Source organism: Mandrillus leucophaeus, unplaced genomic scaffold (assembly GCF_000951045.1).
Source record: "Mandrillus leucophaeus isolate KB7577 unplaced genomic scaffold, Mleu.le_1.0 Scaffold991, whole genome shotgun sequence".
NCBI classification, from domain to species: Eukaryota; Metazoa; Chordata; class Mammalia; order Primates; family Cercopithecidae; genus Mandrillus; species Mandrillus leucophaeus.
Window position 1 is genome coordinate 141,951 of NW_012110819.1, and position 22,671 is coordinate 164,621.

Here is a 22,671-nt window from a genome sequence, read left to right on the forward strand (position 1 = left end):
AGTAGCTGTTAACTTATTGATTTTGAAAGATGTCTAGAGAAAAAGACTAGGTCAGTGCTAGTTAAGCAGACAGAGAGAACACATTTTATACTATCTTTTATATTCATTACTTTGGTGGGCACTAAGCACATTTGGTCTGGTTATGTAAGCTTTTGTGGGTCATATCCAGAGAAGAATTTTTATAGGAAGCTATTGTTTGTTTGTTTGTTGTTTTGTAGTGGAAATTGTGTGTTTGGTGTTTGGTACTGGGCAAACAACTCAGTATTTCTAAAGTCTCATTTCCACATCTATAAAATGGTGACAATAATACATACCTTGTTGTAAGAACTAGAAATGACATGTGTAAAATGCATAAGAAATATAGCATTCATTAGTGTTGCTGGTGCATCTTCTTGGTAGTTGGGATTGTTACTAATAACATATTTTGGGGTTAGTGTAGGAGCACGAGACTCCAAGGAGAATGCTTCGTGGAAATATAATAGGAATATCTGGGATCCTGGGAATTGTACTAAACCTTATGTCTTTGGGATAAGAGACTGTTATAAAACATCACTGACCACTGAACTGTCTACTAATGTTACATTTGCATTTGGTAATGTCTAAGCAATGTGGTAGGCTGCCTTTCAGTCCATTTTACCAGGGGGATGCTCAGGGAGGAGAGTTAATGTGCAGACTCCTGTTTCTGCACACATGAATGTTTTATAGATTGATGAACGTGCATGGAGAGGGGGCTACATCTGCCCATATGCAGGCATCTGTTCTGTGCAAATCACTTACTTGCCCATGAGGAATTTCAAATAAAAACCAAAGTAATAGAACAATTTTCAGGTGTATTATCATATTTAAAATCAAGCTTTTAAAATCTGCAGTCAGTGTAGCCATAGAGGATCCATAGGAGGGCTTCAGAGGGTCCTTGAAACTCACTGAAACGATATGCAAAATTTTATATCCATATTTTGGTGCCTAATTTTCATAATTTCTATTTTCAAAAATGTTTCTGATTATAAAAAGTTAAAATTCCCCATTTTATGTTATAGAATTCAGTAAGATAAAAGCTGACTGACCTCAATAAGGTTTGGATGTCTGATGTTTAGTAGACAGGTGCTCTCCTCCAATTGGATCTATTTTTATTCTTTGAATCACCGTAACCAGCAAATCAGTATCAGTAAACTAGTTGTAAAATATCAAGTTGGAATATTCCCTATAGTTTCCATCTAGTACTTTTTTTTTTTTTTTCAGAATCCCTTACTGTTTGGCTCCTCTTTGATTACAAAAATTTTAACATTGAATTATCATCAGTTTTCAGATACTGGAAGAAACTGATTGGAGCTGAGTCATATAAGAACAAATGGAATAAAAAGCTAGCCAGTTGAAAAGGCCTCTGGAGAGTTTTGTGGGAATTTATGAAAAAAATCTGTTGCATTAGGCATAAAAATAGTTTGAGGGCTGATGATATAAAGGTGGACTCACAAAAGTTCCTGCAAGGCAAATTGTATGTCAGTTTATTACTCTTGAACAAGCAAAAAAGTTAATTCTTACATTGTGATTTTGGCAAAGAATATCTCTTTAAGAATTTAGTCACTAAGTGTAGAAATTTGCATTTTTTAGCCTTAAGAGAAAGTAATAGAAAGTAATAGAAGATACATACTAAATTATCTTGTTTAATCTTCACAAATATATACTGAAGAAAATACCATTTTTCCCTATTTTAAAGTTGATAACTGAATAGATTAGGCAACTTGACAGAAGTTCCATCATAAATAATGAAGCCAGGAATGAAACTCAGTTGTCACATTGTAATATTGAAAAAGAAGGGAGTGTAAAACCTCAAACCATATCAGTAGCTAAGGGACATGGTGTAATTACATTGATGATTAATATCAATAATGCCATTACTAAGTATTACACTAGTCAATGGATAAAGTATTACTGCTGCATGATAGCGGCAAAAGTAATAAAACTGTCAAGAGATAAGATATTCAAAGCAAAAAGTCATTCATGACTCTGTACCTATGTTTAGAGCCTTTTTCACCTCTCACAGTGGATACTATATTTATTATTTTTATTTTCTTTCCTAAATTTCAGCATGGTATTATTTAATTTTAAGCTGAACTAACATTGTTTTTATAAAGTACATTTTAACAATTGTACTGGTAGCTGCAATAAAATTGTCACATCATTCTAATTGTTCATTTTGCCTGGGAGATGTACTCTGAAGTATGTGGAAACAACTGGTATCACAAAATAAGAGTCACATACATTATGAAATACAAAGATAATGAAATATCATATTGTTCTATTACAGAAAAAAGGAGAAACTTTTATCTTTTGTGACTGGTAGAAGGAAAATGGACATTTTTCATAAACAAAACCTAGTGATTTTTGTTTCTTTTGTTTTTTGTTTTTTTTTCTAAAAAAAGCCCAGGCTGGAATGCAGTAGTGTGATCTTGGCTCACTGCAGTCTCATTACCTGGGACTCAAGTAATCCTCCTCCCTCAGCCTCCCAAGCAGCTTGGGGCTAAAGGTACACGCCACCACACCAGGCTAATTTTTGTATTTTTATAGAGACAAGGTTTTGCTGTATTGACCAGGCTGGACTCACACTCCTAGCCTCAGGTGATCCATGTGCCTCAGCCTCCCAAAGTGCTGGGATTACAGGCATGGGCCATGATGCCCAGCCCCTAGTGAAGTTTTAATGAATACTAGTGTATTTTTTATGGAACCAAACTGTTGATTCAGAAGAACGTCTTAAAGCATTATTAAATATGAAGAAAATAATATATATGTAGACTATAATCAATAAAGCATAATTGAACATGTTAATAAATATTTTAACATCAATATCTGCTTAATTTATTCTTTAATATATTCATTCATTACTCAACACACATTTAATGAGCACATACTTATATCAGAACCTGTGTTCAATGTCATAAATAATTGAAGAATGAAATAGAGGAGATCCTTGAAAGGGCTTATAGTTTCTCCCAGTCACAGGAATATAGTCCATAAATGAGAAATTTTTTTACATGATAGTATGAAATGATGTGACCACAGAATCAGAGTTGTATAGCTCCTGGGCTTTTGATGGAAACTGGGTATGTTGAAAATTATGTGATGTTACCATATTGTTGACGACCTAATCTATCCATATCTCATGTGATGCTTTCACATCGTCCCAACAAATGATTACAGCACTTCTTTCTTCCTTTTTCTTCGATCTAATGATATGGTAGCATTTATGGTCAGGACTAAAACTATGAACAAAAAGTATTTTGTGATGTTTTGCCTAAACCATTCCTGATTTTTCAAGAATGCCCCAAACTTTTTAAAGAAATAAAACCAGTGAACACATTTTTAAAAAATTTACTTGATTTCTTTGAATGTTTACATTGTTAACTATGTTCTTTTTTCAAACAATGTTTTCCTTAGCTTTTATGAACCTTCAATTTCTTCATTTTTTAAAAAAATTGCCTTCTGTCTACTATTCTTAATGTCTGCCATTTAAAAGCTATTGTTGAGTATATTTTTGTCTGCTTTTAAAATTGTGTCAGGAGGGAGTGTAAATCTAGTTTCTGTCACTTCATGAAGGTGGGAAGTAGATGTTTGAGTGTTCTTTTAAAGTATTGAAAACAATTTTCTTGGTATTGGAGGAACATTCAGCGTGAACATTGTTATTATTGTACTTCTACTTTTTTTTTATTAGTGTTACAATGGTAGATCTTTTTCTATCCTTTTACTTTTAATCAACATGTGTCTTTATATTTAAAGTGGGTTTTTTTTTGGTAGACAACTTATAGTTGTTTTCTGATCCACTCTGACCATCTCTGTTTTAATTGTGTATTTAGATCATTTACATTTTTGGTAATTGTTGATCTCATTAGATTAATATCTATGATATGTACTACTGTTTTCTATTCATCACCTTGGTTCATGGATCCTATTTTAGTCTTTCAATCTTTTTCTGCCTTTTGTGGTTTATTTGAACATTTTATATAATTCCATTTTCTTTCCTTTCTTAGTACCTTAATGCTACATTTTTCCTATTTACTTTAGTGATCTTCTTAGAGTTTGCATATACAATTACAACTAATTGAAGTCCATTTTCAAGTAATACTATACTACTTCATTGGTAGTGCGAGTACCTTATAATAACAAAATATTTCTAACTACTTCCTGCCCTTTGCATCATTGCTGTTATTCATTTCACTTATACATAATCTATAACCATCAAATACATGGCTGCTATTATTACTTTGAACAAACTATTACGTTAGAATAAATAAGAATGGAAAAAAAGCTTTTCTCTTCACTTATCTCTTCTTTAATGCTCTTCCTTTCGTAATGTAGATCTGAGTTTCTGATGTATATCATTCTCTTTCTCTCTGAAAAACTTCCTTTAACGTTTCATTCAAGTCAAGTTTACTGGCAACACATCTTAATTTTTGTCTAAGTTTTATTTCTCCTTTGTTTTTGAAGGTTAATATAATAAGGTATAGACGTTGGTGATTTTTTTCTCTCTCTCCTAACGTTTTAAATATTTAATTATGTTCTCTTTTTGCTTGCATGGTTTCTGAGAAGTGGAATGTAATTTTTGTCTTTGTTCCTCAACAGGTAAGAATAATATTATTTCACTTTGGCTTATTCTAAGATTTTTCTCTATCTTTAGTTTTCTGAAGTTTTAAAATGATATGCCTAGGTGCAGCTATTGTTGTTGATGTTGCTTTAGTTTTCCTTGTTTGTATTTTTTGTGGTTTGGGGTGATTTTGTGGGGACTGTAGGAGGGTTAGGAATTTATCCTGCTTGGTGTTCTTTGACTTTCCTGGATCTGTGGCTTGGTGTTTGACATTAATTTGGAAAAATTCTAAGTTATTATTGCTTCAAATATTTATTTCCTTTCTTTTGTGTTTTCCTTCAGGTATTTCTAGTACCTCTTATGTTACACCCTTCATATTTGTCTCCCAGTTCTTGAATATTCTGGATTTCCTGTCCTTTGCTTTTTTCTTAGTAGTGTTTTGTTTTGTCATTTTTCTCTTTTTTAGTTTTGGAAGTTTCTATTGATGTATCCTCAAGCTCAGAGATTATTTTCTAGTTGTGTCCAATCTGCTAATGAGTTCATCAAAGGTATTCTTCATTTCTGTTACAGTTTTTAAAATGTCTAGCATTTCTTTTTTATTCTTTCTTAGAATTTTCATCTTTCTGCTTACATTACATTATATTCTTGCATATTTTCTATTTCCATCATTAAAGCCCTTAGCATATTTACCAGAGTTGTTTTAAATTTCCAATTTCATAATTCCAACATTCCAGCCATTTCTACATTTGCTTCTTGTGTTTTCTCTGTTTCTTCAAGCTGTGTTTTTGCGTTGTATGCAAGTCAACCATGATGTACTGGGTAGAGGAACTTTGATATATAGACCTTTCATAATGTGATAGTAAGAAGTGGGGGGAGGAAAAGTGTTCCATTTTTGTTGTTATTGTTGTTTGTTTTGAGATTGAGTTTCACTCTTGTTGCCCAGGCTGAAGTGCAATGGCATGATCTTGGCTCACTGCAACTTCCACCTCCCAGGTTCAACCAATTCTCCTGCCTCAGCCTCCCAAGTAGCTGGGATTACAGGCATGCGTCACCACGCCTGGCTAATTTTATGTTTTTAGTGGAGATGGGGTTTCACCATGTTGGTCAGGCTGGTCTCGAATGCCTGACCTCAAGTGATTCACCTGCCCCAGCCTCCCAAAGTGCTGGGATTACAGGCGTGAGCCACCACACCTGGCCCCATTGTTTTTTTTAAATTAAGTCTGACCTAATTTTTAAAATTAGGTCAACTTTTGGTGAACCTATGTCTCTGGGCTGGGAATTGTACCAGTACTTCTCAGTCCTTTCTTTGCTTCTCCCGTAGGTAGACTAGGATGGCTGGAGGAAGCTGGAGTTGCATGTTTCTCTTCCACATGTTGGTTACACTTTGATAAAACTCCAGCAGGTTAGGCTCTGGTAAAGCAGTTTCTCTTGAGAGTAGGCTTTGTTAATAAGAACAGGATACCCTTGTCATATTTCAAAATGGTTATTTCCCCTGCCCCCACCAAAAGCAAAATAGGATTTTTCTCCAGTATTCCCTGTGAGAACTTAGTAGAGATCTTGGAGGTGAAGCTCATAAAAACTGTGGTTGCCTTTCAGAGTTTTAATTTTCAGACTTGTGCACATTGAGCCTCCAGCAATTCATCAATTAGAATTTAGGTTTTTCTATACTGGTACTGATTCCTACAGAGGTTTCTGCTTCTGGCTTTCTTCTCCAATATATATACTTCACAGTGTCTGCCTGCCTGTTTCTTCAATTTTGGGGGCAGCAGTGTGCCCTGTGATTTCACTTCCCTAATGGATATAAGAAGGTGCTAATTTTTCAGTTTGTTCAGTTTTTTATTTATTAGAATGGAATTATGAATTCCAAGAGTTTTACATGTCAGAGTGGAAACTGGTATCTTTGAAAGTATTTATTTATTCACATGTAATGCTTTTCTCTGATGCTGGGGTTTCTAGTTTTATTAGATTTTCAGCGTCTGTTATGGTTTGATATTTGTCTCCTCCGGGTTTCATGGTGAAATGTAATCCCCAGAGTTAGAGGTAGGGACTGGTGGGAGGTATTTTGATCATGGCAGCATATCCCTCATGAATGGCTTAGTGCCATCTCCGTGGTAGTGAGTCCATACAAGATTTGGGTGTTTAAAAGTGTGTGGTACTCTCCCTACCCCCACCCCTGCTCTTGCTCTCACCATGTGACATGCTGGCTCCCCTCCACCATAATTGTAATCTTCATAAGGCCTCACCAGAAGCAGATGCCAGCACCATGTTTCCTGTACAACCTGCAGAATCATGAGCCAATTTATAAATTACCCAGCCTCAGGTATTTCCTTATAGCAATGCAAGGATGGAGTAATACAGCATCTTAAGAAATATGGCACAGAATTCCCTGTGTTTTGACAGTTTTGCAGAAGAAACAGCATAACTAGCACTGCTGATATAATTAAGCCAACTTACATTCTGAATGCCTAAATGTGTCAGGCACTTCTCTAGGTATTTTGGCATGTATTATCTCATTTAATTCCCATGTACACTCCCTATTTTTACATGGAAAGGAAATAGATTGAGAGAAGTTAAGAGTCTTGCTAAGTTTATGCTATTGATGGATGACAGTTGGGTTTGAACTTGTTTTTTCTGACTCGTGTCATTTCCAGTTGATAATTAACCATGCTTCCCATCTGAGTATTGTTTCTTTTCCATTTGCTGAAATAGTTAGTTATCATTGACATTCCAGAGGAAAAAAAATTATCCTGAGAATCTTAAGTGTACTGAAAAAAAAGGAGAGAGGATTCTTTGTTACAAATTTTTTACATTTCGTTATGGTTATTAGAGTGAGGAATTACGGTGTTTTTTTTGTTTTGTTTTGTTTTGTTTTTTAAAACAAGCGGTAAAAGTTATTTCCCTAAAATTATATTAATGGGCAGAGCACCTTGAGAGATAATTATGAATATTATTCTGCATTTATTGACCCCCAATTTATCTAGCTACTCTGCTTCTATTTATTATCTTCAATCACTAAAGGATAAAATACTGAGATTTGTTTTTTAATTGGTATTGTTATCTGTTTTATAAATCTATTGTATATTATTATGTATTGCATTGTAGACTGAAGTAATTTTACTTTGAGAAGGTTAGTAGTCAAAGTGGACAAGAAAATGTGATGATAGCGTTTCAGGAATCATACACCACTTTTCAATTAATATAAAATAATATAAATTATATTAATAGATGTAGAAATATTTTTGATAGATATTTTTATATGATAAGAGATATATATAAATGTGGGTGGATATTTGGGCAACCAGATCTCATTTGAACTTGTCCAGACCAAAATATAAGTCATTTTGAAACTAATGGAGTATAAAATTAGAGTGTAACTTGAAACCACTCTATGTAAATCTACAAAGTGGTAATAGTTGAGACTGCTGCTCTTACTTTTAATCGGGTATTAATATACTTCCTATAGAATTATATAAGAATAAATTTCATTGTTCTAAAGCCAAAGTTTCAGGTAGGCATCTTAATTCTGCCATCAGAACACTTTCATCACACTTTGTTGAAGTTTTCATGAGCCTCGTTCAGGAAACTTTTTAAAGTGAGATTCTTTTGATATTTGGAATCAAATGGCCAAAAGCCAAAATACTTGAAGTAGGAACACCTTTCTAGTTCTAGAATTTCTCATAGGCTCTGAACTGAAAAGAAATATGCCTTTCTAGCATATTTGATACTATATTTGCTAATACATGGGACAACTCAAGTGGCCCTCCTTCCGTAGTAACCTTAAACAAGTATGCAGGTCCAGTAGAAAGAAAATGAGCTTTGACATGAGACAAATCTGCATATATATATCAACTTTCTGCACCTGTTTTGTCACCTTAAAAGAGTGGGCATGATAACAATCTCACTGGGATGGTATGGGGATTGAATGAGATAATGTTGCTAAGTAACATCTAGTGCGGTTTTGGCATATAGTAGACATTTGATAAATATTTTTGGCTTAAACAAACACATGAGAAATTTATGTAAAAAGTAATTCAGCTATCTTGCTTTCTGCTTTTAGCAGAGAGAACATGTAAACAGAATGTAGAGTTAGGTAGCAATGTAAAAAATAAAACAGTAGTTTGAGAAAGAAAATAAAAAATATAGTGACTACAAAAAAAATAGTGCCTGGAAACACTCATTGTCAAATTCATGGGATAGGTTGCTTACTATTTCAATCTAGAGTAAAATCATTCTTTGAGGAAAAACCTAGTCAAACATGGCAGAGATTTTGTCTACAGCCCCAGGTCTTAGCCCAATTTTCAACACATTGATACTCGACAAACTTTAACTGAACTCATAAGTTACAGCAGTATTTAACTACAACTATTATACGTATTTGTTATTTTTGAAAAAAGTTATAAATTATTTTGTCTTATAATTATGAAGTCAATTCTAAGAATGTGTCTCTTCTCCATAGAATAATGTTACAAGCTATCCCATTTCACCTATTTAGATGTGACTCACAAAAATCTTCAGACTGTGGAAGCCATGAGAATGCACCACTCAGCTCTCCCTTCAAGAGGTAATCTGCAGCAAGCAAGCCTGCACCACGGCATTCACACTGACTTCACACTCTCCCCAGGATTCTCAGCTTGCCTAGATTCGGACCATTTCTGCCTGACTCAGAATTCCTCTAAGGGGCAGCCTTTGCTATGTGGATCCCTACTGGCCTGACTGAGACTTTCTCAGAGATATACTACAGCTTGAGGCTTTTCCTGCCTAATCCTTCTTCCTTCTCTCTGTTTGCTGGTGTTCGGACATGCATCATGGTCTGAGGCTCTAATACCTACTGTTGTTCCTACTCTCCTTTATCCCTCACAGGTGTTCCTCCAAAGAATAATGTCTTGCTCTTCTAATTCTATCTTAATGTCTGCTTCCCAGAGAACCTGAATTGACCACAGAGAGACTGCTAAACAAATAATTAATTATTACATACTAATTAATATTGTTATTAACTTTTTCATATATCTGGCAATTCCTTTTTATTTCAACAATCTCTAAATTAATAAACTAAGGCTTTTTTCCTAGATCATACACTTGAAGCACTCTGTAGTGAAATGAATTATTTTGTCAGTTTGCTAAAGTGATTCCAGATGCCCATGAGAACTGTCACACCTTGATCTTCTCTATGTATTTCTCATTCATTTCACTAATGCATGCTTATTGATTATCAATTAGGTGATCAACATACCAAGGAAACAGTCATGTTTCCTATTCTTAGGGGAGGAGGTAGACATTAAATAATCATAACAAGAAAAATCAACCATGACAAGCTTATAAGTGAAAAAGGAAAAAGGAGGAGTGAGTGAATAAGATTGAGAAGTAGAGAAGTAGGAGAGGAAAAAACACAAGAATTTATGGTATCATGCAAGTCAAAAGAAGAGAATTCTAAGTATTCTGAGCTCAATTGTGTTTTACAAGGTGAAGACTGAAAAGAGTCTTTTGACTTGGCAGCGTGAGAATCACTGGTGACCTTACAAAATGAGTGTAAATGTGGGATTAGAGAAAGGTTTGATGTGAGAAAGGTGTGATTTGATTTAATATAAGGTGAAGAAGTGGAGATAGAATATGCAGAAAATTTTCTGGGATTTGACTGTGAAGGAGAGAGGTAAGAAGAAATGGCATATTAGCAGAGTTGAAGGAAGAATTTGCAAGGTACAAGAAGAGCATGTTGGTGGCCTATGACAAGGAATTGGTCAACAACCAGAAACTAAGAAGATAGCAAAGAATGAAGATACCTGTTTTTTTTTCCATCATAACTTATTCTCTTACTTTTAACCTAAAATCAAATTTCAAATGTCCATAGCACTGTTGAGAACCTGACAATCTCAGAAACTATTGACATAAAGACACATCTCTCCATCTGTCAGTGTGTGAAGCCTGATAGACTACATTTGGTTGAAGAGGACAGCAGGCATTTGAGCAGGGCAGAAACTGACCTCAGATAAGCAAAATTGGATATATTTTAAAAACTATACAAGTTCAAATAATTTGGAAGCAATTCATGTGTAAAAGTTCATACCACTCAACTGATTTCTTAAAATTCCAGAGATACCTGTAGAAAACATTAAAAGGGAATCAACCCCTCAGAAGCTTAGAATTTGAAAGACTGTAGGATATCATTCCATATTTTACATGCTTGTAGACATTATTGGTTATAGCTTAAATTTTGCATTTAGAATTGAAGCTTTTTTGCTTTTGGATTCATTATTGAGGCATGAAAACTTGAATGACCTCAGGATTTCAACATTTGCAGTGTGGTGATGACCAAGCAGGGAAAATCTGTTTGTTTTGTCCCCTTAGTTGTTAACCATTTCTCAGCTCAATGAGAATTTTAAATATATCAGAAGACTGTAAATTAAAGAATACAAATTATTGTTATTGAACCAAAATAGCTAGGTACTATGTTTTTCAGGCTTATTTTCTTACTCTGTTTCAGATTATTGTTTTTTGTTAAAACGCAAATATAGGTACTATTAATTGTACTCTATCAACATAGAAAACCAATCATTACTAAGGGCACTTTGAACTCTAACACTCTACGATGCTGTGTTGAATTTCATCTATAATAACCTTTAGAGACATGGTCTCAGCTTTGCATATGTGCTTTATGAATTGGGAAGGTTGTACTGATAGAATTATAGAAATTTAAACCAGGAGGAGACTTCAGGAATCCTATACTTTATGGCTCTCAACATTTTATGGCTCTCAATCTCAATGTGGGCTTGAAATACTATGTAAAATTTTGTTCATATGTGCATTTGTTCAGATTCTCATAGCTTTACTCAGATTCTTAAAGTGACTAAAATTAAAAAAAAAATCTAAAATTACATTTTACAGAAGAGTAAACTAATGCCTTGAGAATCAAGGCCTTTCCCCAAATCACACAAAGCTGTAGTAGGGTGATTTACATTATTATGGCATGCTTGTTACTCTGAAGTCCATAAAATCAAACCAAACATATTAATATTTTCTTTACTGCTCAAGTGATTTATTAGGTTAAATTTGTTGCGTGCTGTACGCGACTATTAGGTACTTTCGCAAACCTTTAATTTTTTTATGAGGAAAACTTAAAATGTTAGAGGAAATAGACATATTTGCATTTGATGCAAAAAAATAGAAATCATTAAAGTGAAGTTTATCAAAGTAGATGCTGAGAAGAAATATACATTCTCATCTTGCATTGCACTGACCCTTTGCTAACATGATTAGTTCAAACCTGAGAAGAAATGGAATGTGTCCACTATTTTTCGGTTTTTCTATCTCAAAAGTGAAGTGAATAGATATCTCGATATACCTCAGCTGCCATTTTCATTGACTTAATGAGTTTCTTAATGCACCCCATTGTGTCTCAGTATTAGAGAAACATATGGCACATTTAACTTTTAAGTATGAATTTATTTAATGTTATATTGTGTAATTTTCACCTGTGATTTTATAGTTCCTTTAAGAAATTTTATATATATATATATATAATATGGTATGTTAATATATATGATATATATGCCAGTTGTACTATTTGCATGAATATATGAATGAAATGGCTTTATCTTCTTAGAAACTACCAATAACCTTATGTTCTAGAGGAAAAAGCTAAACAAACAACATAAAAAACACCCTAATTTTAAAGCATTTGTAAATGTTTAAGACTTTTTGGAAAAGTGCTAAGAATGTAGAAAAAGGTGCAACAAGAAAGTTTGGGTCAGTGACTTTATTTATTAGGGTATCAAGAAATAATTGCATGAATGGCCTAAGGAATTAGGCATAATTATAATTTAAAGATATTGAACCAATAAAGGATTTTTTAAGAGTAGAAATGCAATCAATTAGGGTTTCATAAAAAAATCGGGAGGAGAAACATGAACAAATAGGCTTATTTATTTATTTATTGGTAATGTTTTTTCTGATCCTCATTTGATAATGGAATTCAAGTTATGTGTCTTCACATAAATCTTACTACGCCATTATAAATGACTAATTATGGTAAAGCTCAACATGAGAATTAAATCATTCCCTGGGGCCACCTGAAAGAGTCCAGTGTTAACTGCATTATGGCTCTGGGTTTTGATGTGCAGCTATTATTTTCCAAGCTTTGACTTTGAAGACATTGATCAAAAACTACCACCTTCTACCATGCACAATAACCCTGTCAGAGGCTTGACAACACCTCATAACAACCACCTTATGCTCACAAAGAAATGAATTTCAAAACTAAAAGAAGTGAATGGCAAGGAGCCAGGAAGGAACTGGTTTACAAAATTTACCTCTTATTTAGAATCCTTGTTGTGAATGAAAGCCATTTTTTGCTCACACGGAGTTTTAATTGGGACACTTCTAAGAAAAGCTCCAGAAGACAGACTCTGGCAGGGCAAAAGATAAAAACAAATGACAGAAATGTATAATATCTTTGAAAGTCAGTTTCATCCTATTTTACAACAAAAATGAGCAAAATTATTTTTATAGTTCCTATAGCAATTCCTTCTGAAGAAATAGGGATTGCAGATATTTAAGGAATTGATTTGTATATCTTGTTTGTGTTCAATCAGTGGAATATAGTAGGACCTAACATATTAAAATGCTTCTTTTGTTTTAAGCTAACCAATTTGGTTTCCAAAATGGGCATTTATGAACTTCTTTTTTGCAATTATTTATTTTATGAAAGGCTTTAAGTATTTTTCTAATGCCTAACGGCAGGGTCTCACCACAATTACCTTGAGAGGGAAAAACTACCAGTGAATCCAATATCAGGTTTTGAAAGGAGTAAAAGGTATCTAATCTGAATTTGGTTACTCTTGAGAGTAAAGGGAAAACATGCTTCAAATTTCCAGTGGTAAAAGTATCAACAAGAAGTTTCATTTCTGTTTTACTTCTATTTGCAGGAGAAGTGTGGGGAAGAAAGAGAAAAGTGGAATAAGAATGCTATTATTAAAGTTTGCTAAGATGAGACATGTAAAGTATGGAGTTTTGAAGTGTTTAAATCTTTTTTTAAAACTTCATACATTCTTTTTAAATTGAGACTGTTGTTAACTGAAAGAATAGATGCATTTTTGGGTTGCTAATGAGTCAGCCAATAAGTGCCTTTTCTGCATAACTCTGCTATGAAGAACTCTACCTAACAGATTTCTTTGTGACTCTGTATTACAGAGGTAATTGCCCTGATTTCCGGGGAGAATCAGGAGTTTAGTAAGAGTTTTAATATTAGACTACCTTGAGGATTTGTCCTCTGAAAATCTGTTTTCTTATTTGTAAAATTAGGATAATGTAATTGGCTTCAATAAGGTGACTGTGAAGATTAAATGACATAATGTATCTAAAGCCCCAGCCACAGTGCATGAAACATAATAAGCAGCTCTTAAAAGTAGCTATAATAATTAGAAAGAGATGTCTGTCATATACAGAAGATTCTTTAGGATGGTAACATTTTATGAGATAAGTTTTTGGTTGTCTATAGTTTTTTTCTTAATTCACTTAGGATGCAATGTTTAATTAAACTCTTACTAGCATGCTTCAATGTTTAATATATGCTTATTTATTCTGCTATAACTTTTAACAGCAACATAAAGTGCTTTCACATACTTTGTGAATGAAACTGTATTGCTGTCTATTTAAGGACTGAATTATGAGGAAATGTTTTCACATACAGATGATTGGTGGGTTCTACTCAGTGGAAGACAAATCATAATGATTATCTCAATCCCTAAGCATGAATTTACTTTAAATATCCTATGAGTTAAAAAACAAAACAAACAAAACAAAAAAACAAGAGTTTCATAAGTTCTGAGCCCTATTTACATGGTAGACTTAGTCCCATTAGGGCAAAGAAGCTAAATAAAGAGCATAGCTTTTGAACATGTAGATATACAATTAACCATAATGGCACCAAGGTTTCTTGTTATAGTCTTTAAATAAACAACACTTCTTTATAAAGAACTGTTTAAATCATCACGTTCACAATAGTCTGTGTAATTTACTCAAAGAAGGATTGGGCAAGGTATGTTACCATGATTGGATCTTTTGCTACGCTTTGCTTCAATTCCCCCCAGTCATACTTAACCAGAAATTTTCAAAATGGTGATTATCTTTCTATGAACTGAGGTGTTGTAGAATTATTTTCCTTATGGAATTTTGGGTTATCACTGTTATTTTAGAAGGCAGAATTGGTTTCCTACTAAGAAAAAACACTGCCACTTAAGGGAAAAAGAAAAAATACCTGCGACGATGATGAAATGAGCTGTATATTAGAATTCAAATTCATACAGCCTCGTTAGAAAAAAAAGCCAAGAACGTAATCAAAAGCTTTAAAAATATTTACAACATTTAATTCAATACTTGTATTTATAGCAATTTATTCTAGGGAGTTACTCTGAGATACAGAAAGTGCTTTATGCTCATATGTTCATCTCCTTATTTAAAACTGGGAGAAAATGAAACTATGAATGTCTAAAACTAGAAGAATTAAGTAATCACCCTATGACGAAATAATGGAAAATTAGATAGCTATTAAAGTTGACATTTGCAAAATCTGTTAAAATGAGAAATCTTTGCATCACAAAATTAAGTTAGATGTATTATATGTAAACAATATTATCATAACTTTTTATATGAAGAAAAAATGTAGAAGTAAATACACTAACACATTAATCCATCATATTCATAAGCAACTTTATGTGTTTGGATCTAAACATTTTGAAAAATACTGAAATGCATTCATTGGCATGAACTGTAGAGTTTTATAAGATTTTTCCTATGAGAAAAACATAAAATACTTTTATTTAACATTAATGAAAGTTGTAAAATAAAGTAAACAATAAACCATACTTTAAAAATAAATTACACTCCGACTTATATAAAACTCAAGGTTGAAAAACAGCAAAATAATAGTTTTTAGTGAGCTGGAAATTACTTCTCAAACGTTTTTAGAACATAAAGGCAAAGTAATGTGATATTAATGCCTATTCAACCAACTTAAAAGTAAGTCCTGTGACATCCACTCTTTATTTGCAAAGACATATTGAGCATTTACTATGTACTAGGAATTTAGAAAAGAACATATAAAAAAGGGTACCTCTCCATTTGTGTATTTCTTAGTTATTTATGATTCCAAGTGAGTATCGTCAACTTGTGTGAAAGAGCTTGTAAAGCAACAAAACAGAACACGTTCTATTCTGTTTCACAATTTGTATCCCCCTAAAAGTCGGGGGACAGTGTCTATAGTCTTCAACTCGTTTCCAGCCATCCCAGAGCAAGCAATCAGAGATTATGTCTTCCCAAGAAGTCTTATTTCCTAAGAGCCACAATACTGTGGTTAGTTGTAGCTTTGGTGTAATGAATTATCTCTCCCCAGCCTCATGGTATCCCCAAGAGGATGTATTTACTGGTAGGAATTTGTTCTTGGAGTGACATTTCTTGAACTACTTGACATTTCTTGGTAGTATTTCTCCCTTAAATATCTGGTAAAATTCACTAGTGCAGACATCTGATTCTTGAGTTTTCTTTCTCAGAATGTTTTAAGCTATGTCAATTTATTGGATAAAGAGCTTCAGGTTATGTATTTCTTCTTGAGCAACTGTGTTTTTTTAATGAATTGGTTAGTTTTATCTAAGTTATTGAATTTAATAGCATAAAGTTGTCTATAATATTTCTCTTTTATTTTCTGTATCTATAATATTCTCTTTTATTTTCTATTATATATATCACCAAACATGTCCATCCCTTTCCCAACAATACTCCAGGAAAGAATAATATCCCAGAGGAGGCCCATTTCTGCTCAGACCTGAGGTGCCTAGCCATTTATTGACCTACAGTCCAATGGCTGAACTTCCTGTCATCCAGCAGACTGTGGCCTCCCATCCAATGATAATGCTCAAATGCATTAAAGAATCCCAGGAAAAGAGAATTGCAATTCAAAATTCCCTCCAAAACTGCATATACATTTTACCTTTCTTTTACCAATAGTTTAGCTGAGGATATTCTATGATCTTTATTCTTTTCAGTCTTCTGTCAGTTGCCTTCTTGGCCAATTTCTTATGATATATTCTGTTTTTCACACTCAATTATATAACACAGGTATACTTTCTTTCTGACTAGGTTCATGTTCATCTTCTCAAGGTTTTCTATAATATAGATCATCACAGTTTGTTAATCTATTCATCTGTTGATGATTGGTGTTTTCCAATTTGCAGCTGTACAAATAAAGCTACTTTAAAAAGTCAGTGTCTTTGTATGGACATTTGAATGTTTCCTTTGCATAAATAACTAGGAATGTAATGGTTGGATCATATGGTAGATGATGTTTAAATTTTTAAGAAACTCTTAATCTATTTTCCAAGGTGGTTGTACTATTTTACATTTCTACCAGCAATGTACAAAAGTCCCAGCTGCTTCATGTCCTTGTAAATACTTGGTATGATCAATCTTTTTAATTGTAGTCATTGTGATATATATATGGTAGTATTTCATGTTTGGTTTAATGTGCATTTCTCTCATTACTAATGGTGTGTAGAATATTGTCTTGTGCTTATTTTCTATCCACATATCTTCCCTGATGACACGTTTATCCAAATATTTTGCCCACTGAAAGGACTGTTTTTCCTATCAAGTTTTGAATGTTCTTTACATATTCTGTATATAAGTTCTTTGTCAGATATATGTGTTGCCCCTATTTTCTTCCAGTCTATGGCATGACTTTTAATTCTCTTAACAGTGTCTTTTGAAGAAGAAAAATATTTAATTTTAATGAAACACAATTTATTAGTTGTTCTTTTATATACTCCAAAAGTATGGATCATACTTTTGGTGTTGTATCTAAGAAATCTCTGCATAACCCAATGTCACAAAAGTGTTCTATGTTTTATGGTTTTGTTACTTATATTTACGTCTATATTTTGAGCCAATTTTTATGTGGTGTGAGGTATGGATCAAAGTTCCTTTTAAATTTAATTTTGTTTTGCATATAGAAATCCAATTGTTACAGCAAAATTTGTTGGGAAAAATTATCCTTTCTTCACTAAGTTGTCTTTCCACTTTTGTCTAGAATGAGCTGTATATTTACGTGTGGTTCTCTTTCTAAATTCTTTCTTCTACTACAATGGTTGATTTTTCTATCCTTACACCAATATTCCATTGTTTCAATTACTATAACTTTGTAATAATTATTGAAAAAAGTTAATGTTAACCTTACAATTTTATTCTTTTTCAGAGATATTTTGGCCATTATAGGTCTTTGCATTTCCATATGAATTTTATAATGAGTTTGACAGTGTATATTTAAAAAATTGAAATCTGGATTGGGATTGCATCAATTTATAGATCAATTTAGGTAAGATTATCATTTTAAAAATGTTGAGTCTTCTGATCCATGAACATGGTATATGTCTCCATCTGTTTAGAGCTTTAATTTCTGTCAGTAAAGTTTTTAGTTTTCAGTGTTTCATACTTTTTATCAGATGTATCCCTAAGCATTTTGTATTTTGAATGCCACTGTGAATAGGTTTGTTTACTAGATTCAGTTCTTGATTGTCTGATTTTTATTTCAGTTTATAGAAATGTAGCTGATTTTTTATACTGACCTTATATCTTGCAGTCTTACAAAAATTACTTCTTAGTTCTAGCAGGCTTTTTTTTTTTTTTTCTGTTTTCATAGGATTTTATAAATAGATGTCACCTGCAAATGAAGAGCTTTACACCATTCTTTCCAATTTGAATGTCTAATTTCTCTTGCCTGATTGCATTAGACAGAATTTCCAGTATATTGTTGAATTGAAGTGGTCAGAGTGAACATCTTTGTATTGTTTCTGATCTTAGGAAAAAAGCTTTTAGTCATTCACCATTAAACGTGCTGTTTGTTCTATTTTTTAAATATATGGGTTAGGTAGGTTGAGGAAGTCCTTTCTATTCTTAGTTTGCTGGGAGTTTTTTTTTTTTTTAATCATAAATAGATGAGGGATATTTGTAGCTTTTATAAAAAATGTGATGTTAGTCTTATTTTGTTTTCAGGGTAATGTTAGCGTTAACTAGGAAGAAATAGTAAATATTCCATGATTTAAGAAATGTTTTCCAGGAGGTTGTGTATAATTGGTAGTATTTCTCCCTTAAATATCTGGTAAAATTCACTAGTGCAGACATCTGATTCTTGAGTTTTCTTTCTCAGAATGTTTTAAGCTATGTCAATTTATTGGATAAAGGGCTTCAGGTTATGTATTTCTTCTTGAGCAACTGTGTTTTTTTAATGAATTGGTTAGTTTTATCTAAGTTATTGAATTTAATAGCATAAAGTTGTCTATAATATTTCTCTTTTATTTTCTGTATGATCTGTAGTTCTTTCACCTGTTTTATTCCTTACATTTCTTGATTAGTTTAGAGATCAGTTTTATTGATCTTTTCAAAGAAAAAATTTTTGGCTACATTTTATTTTTAATTATTTCCCTGTGTTCTGTTTCATTACATTCTCTTCAGTTTTTAATTATTTCCCCTTTGCAACTTATTTGGTTGAATTTAATGCTCGACTTCTAGTTTCCCAAATTGGAAATGGAAGTCCTTGATTTGAGATTTCTTATTACTAATATAGGTGTTTAGTGATGTAAATGACTCCCCAAAGTATAGTTTTAACTGCATCCCACAAATTTCGATATATTGTATTTTCATTTTTACTCAGTTTAAATATTATTTTCCTTTATATTTATCCTTTTAATATGGGTTATTTTAAAATGTGTTATTAATTTCCACACATTTTAGAACTTTTCTTGATTTATTTCTTTAATTGATTTCTGATTCAATTTCATTGTGGTCAAAAAGCATACTTTGTACAACTTGAATCCTTTTATTCAGCCTTGCTTTTATAGTCCAGAATATGTTTGACTGGTAAATATTCCATATGCACTTCAAAAAGACAAGCATTCTGTAGTTGTTGAGTGCTGTATATATCTCATTGGGTCTATCTGTTGACAGTGTGGTTCAAATTGTATATATCTTTACTGATTTTCTGCCTATACTATCAATTATTGAAAGAAGATGTTGAAATCTGACTATAATTGTGGATATATCTATTTCTTTTTACAGTTGTTTTTGCTTCTTGTATTTTGAGGCACTGTTATTAGGTGCATAAGTATTTAGAATTATGGTATTTTCATGAAGTAAATATTATTCCTAGTAATATTATTTACTCTGAAATCTATTTTGCCTTATAGTAATAGAGAGCTACTTCAGAATTAGAGTAAAATAGTTTTTTTCATTTCATTTCAGATTTTCCTTTGCTAGTATATTAGAAACACAATTACCTTGTATTAGACATGTCTGTATTAAAGTCATAAATTATTAAAGTTTAAATAATCTTAGAAATTATTTAACCCAACTGTTTCATTTTGCAGTTGAGTGACCGAGATCAAAAAGATAGAGTTACTTTTCAACACCACAAATCTGGTCATTGGAAGTGCCCTTACCTTCTGTCAGATACACCACTTATTTGAACCCATCTCTCTTGATTTCCTGGCCAATAACTTTTCTCCTCAAAGCACTGTCACCTCTTAGGCCAATCACACAAAGTCCAAGATGGGATACTTACTATGAAAATGGTTACATTTTTAATACTAATCTAATTTTGGTTCACCAACAACTTTGGATACCTTTCTTCTATATTTGCCCAATATATATATAACAAGTCTGTGGTTTTTGAGTTCACTTAAGGCAAGGAAGTTCTTCTAAAATATAATAAATTTCTCATTTAGCATTTGAAATATCATTCCTAAGTATTAATATTTATTTTAAAACCCTTCCATTAAAAAAAGTAATATATGTCGAGAACCTAGGTGTTAGGAACAGTAAAATATATATCTCATTATATGCATTATGATTTAGGTATGTTATCTTGTTTTATCCTCAAGTAACCATACGATTATTCTCATCTTACAAATGAGAAAATTGAGGATCAGAGTTAGATAAAGTAACTTACTAGAAGTGGAGCCAGAATTTGAGAGCAATGCTTTTTGACTCCAAAACCACCAAGACAATGTTTTCCAGACCTTAATTTCTTTTGCCATGTATGAATTATCTGCATAATTCTTCATTTAAATTGACAAATATTTAACTTAAGTACATTTATATAAAGACAATTTTTACTTTCTTGGATGAAAACCAATATATATAATTATAAGATAATTTTAAAAATCAAATAAAAACAGAAAAATATCGCTAAATTCTAGGTAAACATTTTACTTGCTGCTCTTTGTTATTATTGAAAAATACAATTAAAAGGTATTTAAAAAATTTAAAAGACATACTTGCATTAAGCTGACCATTCCCATTATGTAACCAGAAGCTCCTAAAAAGAATAGAAAAGAAAACTGCTTTCTCATTAGGTAATTCATTGTATTTTAATGATCCATGTAGAACTAAAAATTCATCTCCTCTAGAATGGATGTGAGTACACAGTTAAGGCATCAGTACATTTTAGGCAGGAGTAACCTCAGCAAAGATAAAGAGTTGTGAGAAAGTTTGGGTATCATAGAACACCCAGAGTTCATGAATTCCTTGAGTGGTAGTTCTAAACACTGTATGTAATTGTCACCTTCAGAGTTTAAGACACAGACGAAAAGACTCAGAATACATTATGTAGATTGGAGTGTCCATCTCTTTTAAAGGTTCCCTAGGTAGTTCCAGTTCTTAGGAGGGGTGGAAAACCTCTACGATAGATGTTTGAATGAGAGGATGGTAGTGGTGGTGATGGCGTTGAGTAGGTTGGTAGGAGAAAGGCCAGGTAGATCAGCAATATCTGCTCTGAATGTGAACAGATGGAATGGTAAAAATATCATTATTACCTACTATCTTAGGGATAGAAAATGAATAACCTATCCAAGGCGGTTGGATCTTGAAGAGCTGGCAGAGTGCTGACGCTACCTTCCATTAAGAATAAACATTCATGAATTTTTCTCAGAGGCTCTTTTGATTTAAACGCCTTCTGATCTTTTCTTATAATTAAAGGCATTAAATTCATATGTGAAGAATTTATGACAGCATATTTAAATAATGATCTAAACGACTTTCTCCAATACTTTACAATAGACATAAGTATTTTTGAAACAGCTTTAACACAATTACTGCCTAAAAATAGGCGCAGAGAAGAGTTTTATAACTTTTTTAAAGCAGCAGCATTTTAAAATATAATACACAGAATCCAAATTTGCATGTGTAAATAAATAGAATACATGAAAAGAATCTGAATGTGAATCAATTCCCTTAATTATTTATCCATTGTTTTGATGCTGTCTTAAGACCCATTTAAAACAAGCATCTTTCTGGTGGGTAACAAATTCGTAGTCTATCAAGCTGGGCTCCCACTAACACTGGCCAAGCTGCTGCAGACATGAAGATTTCATCTGGGAACACGAAAGGAGAACTCAAAATCCAAATCTTCATACTTTCTTAAGAGAAGCGTGGAAGTGGGAAAAGGAGAAATTCAAACTCTGCTTAATTTTAAAAGGGCAGTAAAAGGGGAGGCTGCAAAGGCTAGTTTACAAAAATAGACGTCGAGAACTCCTGGGGAAGCAAGTGGGAGAAACGGGCTTTTTTGGGGGGAGGAGACATTTGCAGCCCATCGGACGTAGTCCCCGCCGCCCTCCTCCCAGAAGGTCCCCACACCCTGTCCCGGGCCCTCCCCTGGCTTCCGCGCTTGGCCGGGAGCCTGGGTGGGCGGGATAGCCTCTCCAACCTCTCCTTCTTGGCTGGAGGCACAGGGGCATTAACTTAGCGCCCCGGGACTCTGCCAGGCTCACGGGACAGCTGCACCTCTCAGCTTCTCCAGCTCTGGGACGCGGTCGTCCCAACTCCCTCTGAGTGGAAAGAGTGCAAAACTTTTGTTCGTGCGCGGGTGGGGCTCAGTAGTACCACGGCGCGTCCTGCCCCGGCTTCCCCAGCCTCCCAGCAGGGTTAGCTGCGGTCAGAGCACTTTCCACTTGCGACTGCCAGCCAGAAACTTCTCGGGAATGGAGCAGTCACACTGTGGCAGCAGAGACCGAGGCGGTAGCGGCCGACCCCACCTGGCCCCTGGGCTGGTGGTGGCGGCT

The 22,671-nt window shown here is 33.4% G+C and overlaps 1 protein-coding gene across 1 annotated transcript in view; it reads left to right on the forward strand.

Moving 5' to 3' along the window:
* Positions 1–22,351: 22,351 nt before the first annotated feature.
* Positions 22,352–22,671, forward strand: part of DMRTA1 (DMRT-like family A1) — a 5,163-nt gene continuing 4,843 nt past the window's right edge. Inside the window, exon 1 of the mRNA XM_011971220.1 lies at positions 22,352–22,668. Coding sequence (XP_011826610.1) covers positions 22,591–22,668 — 78 coding nt within the window. The 5' untranslated portion in view covers positions 22,352–22,590. The remainder of the gene's footprint in view (positions 22,669–22,671) is intronic.